We start from the raw sequence: 5,889 nt of genomic DNA, 5'->3' as shown, positions 1-5,889 counted from the left end.
AAATAATAATAAGAAAAAATAGCACAACAAAAAAAAGAAAGGCATGTTCATATTAAACAGCGTTGGATAAGGAATATTTACATCATTTCATATAGAGGAAGTATAACTAATGAAATATTTGTACAATATATAAAATGGAGGTTTACATTATATTTGTTTGAGGTGAAAATGAGAGAAAAAAAAAGGAGGGAAAGAAATTGGAAGGAAAATAGTTATTTTTCTTTATTTGGTTGAAGAGAGAAATAAGAGAGAAAAGAAAATGGGTGAAAAAATATGGGTGGGATCCACCAATTTTTTTCTTTCCAACAATGAAGAGAAAATGAAGAGAAAACTAAATCTATCTCTCTACTTCTAATATTATCCTTTTACTTTTTTTAATATATTTTATAATATAAGGATAAAATTATTTTTTTATAACATTTCTTTCCTTCTTATTTTTCTTTCATCCAAACACATCTAAGAAAAATAAAAATCCACTCAATTTCTTTCCTTTTATTTCTTTCCTTTCTATTTCTTTCTTCTCTATTTTTTTTCTTCCAACCAAACATAGCCTTAGAGATATCCGATTCAATATTAGAGATATAACCATTAGTGTTACCTTTTTCCATCAGCTTAAGTTTTTGGAATGAGCGGTATCATGATATGATATCAGAACTCTAGATTCAAAATAGTATAAGTGATATTCATTTTTTAACTCAATAACTCATTATATACATTGTACATATATTTCATTGACTACCTGATAGGACTCACTAACTAATAAAACTAATTTTTATTTGATTTAGACCACTTTAATTAATATTTTTACTAAAAAAAGTCTAGAGGCCAATAACTTTATAAAATTTTGGCCAATATATATCCAATAAAAAAAAATAAGCTATTGGATAAAATCTTACATCAATCTCACACCATTAAAATTATTATTGATGATTATTTAATAATTACAAATCATAAAAATTACTGACTTTTTAACATTTTTTTTATTATACGAGGTGGCAACGTGATTGTGGATATGATTTCTCTCTCATATAACGGCTTATCGACAAACATTCATTGCATAGCCTCCCTTTATTAGTTTCACATATCTCAGAAGTCAGAACCAAATTCACCCTTCCTACTTCAAATTCAAATCCCAAAAACCTAATAAAAAACACAAAGGTACCTACCATTTTTTGTTTTCAATTCAGCCATGGACGACGGCACAATCAATAATGACCAATGGCTAACCCTCTCTCTCTCCCTCCCTTCACCACCCACACCCCCGCACTCATCACAAGAAGACCAAAAGCCCGCTCAGCCACTTATGCTGCCGGCGGCGATGACCAGACGAACGAAGAAAGCCACCGCCAAAACAAAGACCATAGATCCACCGCCATTCCCATGGGCCACAACGAAACTCGCCACCGTTCATACTCTTGAACACTTACTGGCAAACAAAATTAGCTCAATCACCGGAACCGTTAAATGCAGATCGTGTCAGAAGCAATACGAAATGGATTTCGATCTGGAAGGGAAGTTTCGCGAAGTTGCGCGGTTCGTTATCAAGAAAAACCGGGACACGCACGACCGGGCACCGAGCTCTTGGATGGCTCCGGTTCTTCCAAACTGTGAGTTCTGCAACGGAAAGAATACGGCGGTTCCGGTGATCGCCGCAAAGAAGAGGAATATCAATTGGTTGTTCTTGTTTTTGGGACAAATGATTGGGTGTTGTAAGCTTTCGCAATTGAAGTATTTCTGCAAGCATGCAGATATTCACTTAACTGGAGCCAAAGATCGGTTAGTTTATTATATTTATCTGGGTTTATGCAAACAATTGAAGCCACAGGGACCTTTTGATCTTTTTAAAAAAGTTTAGACCTTTTTTATTTTCTAATGTTAGTCAGGTTCTCATGTAGCTAGCCATTTTGCTTCGCATTTCTAATTTTAGGGTTTAGTTTGTACAAATTAAACTCATCTAAGACAATAATTTAAATTCGTATATTTGTCAATTTTGTACTTCTTCGTCTCTGTTGGCGCTATTATAATGGCACATTCGTTGTTTTCTCATTATCTTTAAGGTGTGGATTAATTTATTTATTTTTGTTGTATACTTATGATGATGAGAGATCAATAACTCAGTTTATAGTTTATACCATTGCACGGTCTTACGTTGTAAGTCAAAGTACTTCAAATGAAATTAACTGAACAGTGCGATGATTTTCTTTCCCTTCGTCTAGTCTCCACGTTCTGATTTTTCTCCAATAATTAACTAACAGTCATATGGACGTTCCGATTTCTGCGGGGATGTGTACTGTGTATCGCTATTTCTATCTTTTTTAATAAATAGAATTTACCCTTTTTTTTTAACTCTACTTTTATTTCCTCTAAGTCGGCCCCTTACCACGCAAATGCTCCATCAGAAGCTGATATACGTGATTGGGGTTGCTGAATAGTTTTTAATAATTTTCGGCTCTTTTTTTTTTCTCAAAGTTAATGCATTCATATAAAAATGAGGAGGAATTACTCAAATTCAAAATAAACTTTTGTAGCTTTTGTTTTCAATTATTGTCTTTGAGAAAATTAATTCTCTCAATTATCCTTTTTTTTATCTTACCTTTATACATATACAGTCATTTTCATTTTATTTATCAACTATCTTTCTTTATTTTTGTCATTTTTTTTATATGCAAAATCATTTTCATTTTATTTTTCAACTATCTCTTTTCATCTTCTATCTTCATTTTATTTCATTTTATTATTTTTTGTTTAATTTTTGCTAAATCAAACACACACTTAATTTTCGTAGCAGCTCAATTTTTGATTGACTTATTTAAAAAGGTAATTATCCTCTTTTGCTCCTTTATTTTGTTGTATATTGTACATAATGATTATAATCAGAAAAATAATAATTTCGATGACCCTGTAAGCAGTTACTTTGACAATGACCAGTTGAGATAAATTCTGATTCTAAGACTAGCAGCGGTTTATGTTAATTTTAAATTCTCTGGTAACAATAACGGTTTTGGTTTGTATAGATATAAAAAAATTGTAATTACATTTTTAACTTAAAAAGATTGTAGTCTAATAATTTTAAGTTTTAATTATTTTATTTAAATAATTTACCCTAAAAATAAGCAATGATAAAATGGATCTTCATATAACGAATTTTTTATTTTTAGTATTAGAATTATAATAGTATTTTTTTAAAATGTAGACTATTAGGATATTATTCTTAAATATAAAATTATTAATTTGTTAAAAGTATAGAAATTAGACTGTTCGATTTATAGAAATTGAACCATCCAATTTATAGAAGTATAAAAGTCGAACTGTTTGAATTATGTTAAAAAAATTAAAAAATTTGAGGTCCGAGTACTCCACCGAGTCATATACTCATATTCTATCAATTATTCACCTTTTTTTAATAAACAATGATGCTTATAAAACACTACTGCACCGCATTTGTTTCTCCCTCTTTTTAAGTTTATACATGTGATCATTCAAAAAAAATCTTGTTGAAAAATGTTGCTGTTAAAAAAAAAATGTGGTGTCAATTATTGCAGGTGTCATTGTAAAAGAAACTCCCTTCTCTTTATTTTAGTTACTTACTTATCTTTCTCCATTGAGTCAGTTGAAAATTTCACGGAAGAAATAAGGGCATAAAATTTTATTTTATTATTTTTGGACTAATTTGAGTGTTGGCAGGAAAAAATAAAACAAAAAACAAATGCACAAATCAGACTGTTAGTGTTAGAATCTCATTTGAGATACTACTCTTTCAAATGAAATCAAATATGTTACAATAATAGCGGTATCTTCGGTAATTGCGACGTCAATTCTTCTTCGTATCTCAGCATTTCTAACAGCCATATATACATGGCATAGCAGGGGACATGATTCTTCTTCTTCCAATACCTTCCGAACTCTCAGGGCCGTTAAAAAAAAAAAACAAGAAATAATATTTAAGTTTAAACAAAAGCGTAACAAAGACAATTAGAATGCAGTTTTAAAAAGATAACGACATTTTGAACGTTTTTTGAAAAAAACAGTTTAATTAAAAGTTAACTTTTTTTTAGTCAACAACTCAACATCAATTAATTTTTTTAATTCTAAATTTTAAATATTAACTAATATGAGTTTTTTTATACTTTTTCTTTAAAAAATTATAAAATAAATTAAATTTTCATTTTAATATACCAAAATTTTATAAGGTTATACAATTAAATTCATACGTTTTGATCACTTTTAAATAATATATTAAAAATTTAATTACTTTTAATAATATAATAATATAATATATAATTAAATATATGTGTAAATTATTTTATACCATACATAAAAATTAAATTCATAAAATAAAACCTTATGACACAATTCGTTGTTGTTTCTATGACTAGGCATAGGAGATACAACGCTTAATAAATCTCAAATTGAGTTTAATTTTCACTATAATCAATCACATGTATTATTGTTTTAAATCATTATATATCGGTAAATAAAACAAATAGTTATTTTTTATAACATAATGTACAACTTTTTTTTTTTGGTGACAACATAATGTACAACTAGATACACATAAAATAATTTTCTTATAAAAAAAATCCTATAAAACTTTTGTACGATAATTTTTTAAAAATAATATTTTATTAGAGTTTAACTTTGATCGATGTATGTTTTACGCTATCATTCAATTAAATTCATACGTTTAAATGGCTTTTCAAAAAACAAAGTTAATTTGAAAATTTTAATTATTTTTGTTCACAGTCAACTACTAATTTAATACTCAAAAGATTCAAACACTGATAAAAAGACTTTTAAAAAATATTATCGACAAAATAATTCTTTAATAATTTAAAAATATAATACGACAAAAAGAATTAATAAATATTATATTTTTTTATAAATAACAAAAAAAATTTTATTTAACAATCTACTTATCCATTTGTTCCGAATTTATTTACCAACATTTGAATAAATATTTTGAAGTGTACAAAAAAATTCAGTACAAAATTTATTCTTTAATTTTTTTTATTTTTTAAAAAAATTTGTTCTTCACAATCATTTTTTTTTAAATTAGTTGACTTAAAATGATCAAATTTTAAAGATGAAAAAAATTTATATCAAAATATGATCTCTAAATTTTTTTAAAAAAATATATATTATCAAATTTTGTCATATTTTTAAATTTTTCGCACACTTATTTATTATTATTGTCTTTTGTAATTATTTTTATTAACGGTATAAATTTTTTGGTACTATTTTAATAATTTACTCAAAATAATACATAGTTAGTTGTGTCTACATATAAAAGTTTTTGACACTAACATTACTTAAATTGAATTCTATTTATTATTATTAGCTAAATAAGGTGTAATACTGTAATGTGTTGAATGTGTTTTAGTGTTCTGCGTTTATGAAACAAAAAAGAGAAAGATGCTATTACAATATATTCACAAAGATGCATAAAATTCGTGTATTCAAATGATTTTATTTTTATGTTTTTTCAAAATTCAAAATCTATCACAAATTTAAAAAGTTTGTATGGCAAGAAGTTGATAAAATACGAAAATAATAGTCTAATAATTCTTAAATCAAGATAGAACTCGCACGGGATAGTTATAAATTTAACTATAATTAAATTCTTATTTTTTTATCCGTGCTCGGGAAACTAAATTGATTGGTTCGATTAAATTAACTGAAAATTGACTATTGAATTATTAGTCTGATCCAAAATAAAAAGCGCCAATACTAAAATTAGTCAAAAAATTTGAAAGATCGGTCAAAGTAATTTAATTTCTTTAAAATAATAAAATCAAAAAATTATACTTTTCTAAAAAATCATATATTTTATATATAATTATTTTATCATATATGATTAAATTTTTAAATTCTTAAACATTTAACTCTTCT

At 26.4% G+C, this 5,889-nt stretch overlaps 1 protein-coding gene across 1 annotated transcript; it reads left to right on the top strand.

Moving 5' to 3' along the window:
- The first annotated feature begins 1,189 nt into the window (after positions 1 to 1,189).
- On the top strand, positions 1,190 to 2,937 carry LOC112805450 (uncharacterized). Its single transcript, XM_025847837.1, has 3 exons — positions 1,190 to 1,776; positions 2,058 to 2,151; positions 2,878 to 2,937. Exons 1-3 carry the CDS (start codon positions 1,190 to 1,192, stop codon positions 2,935 to 2,937), a joined length of 741 nt encoding a protein of 246 aa, XP_025703622.1.
- Positions 2,938 to 5,889: the final 2,952 nt, after the last annotated feature.

This window comes from Arachis hypogaea, chromosome 6, assembly GCF_003086295.3.
Source record: "Arachis hypogaea cultivar Tifrunner chromosome 6, arahy.Tifrunner.gnm2.J5K5, whole genome shotgun sequence".
NCBI classification, from domain to species: Eukaryota; Viridiplantae; Streptophyta; class Magnoliopsida; order Fabales; family Fabaceae; genus Arachis; species Arachis hypogaea.
The sequence above is the reverse complement of the archived record's forward strand: the minus strand, read 5'-3'. Positions and strand labels throughout refer to the sequence as shown.

Excerpts from the sequence above, each read along its gene's own strand:
- LOC112805450 (XM_025847837.1), top strand. The coding sequence starts at position 1,190 with ATGGACGACGGCACAATCAATAATGACCAATGGCTAACCCTCTCTCTC. Across the intron at positions 1,777-2,057 it reads TTAACTGGAGCCAAAGATCG|GTGTGGATTAATTTATTTAT; the intron begins GTTAGTTTATTA and ends ATTATCTTTAAG. Across the intron at positions 2,152-2,877 it reads CCATTGCACGGTCTTACGTT|AAAAATAATAATTTCGATGA; the intron begins GTAAGTCAAAGT and ends GATTATAATCAG.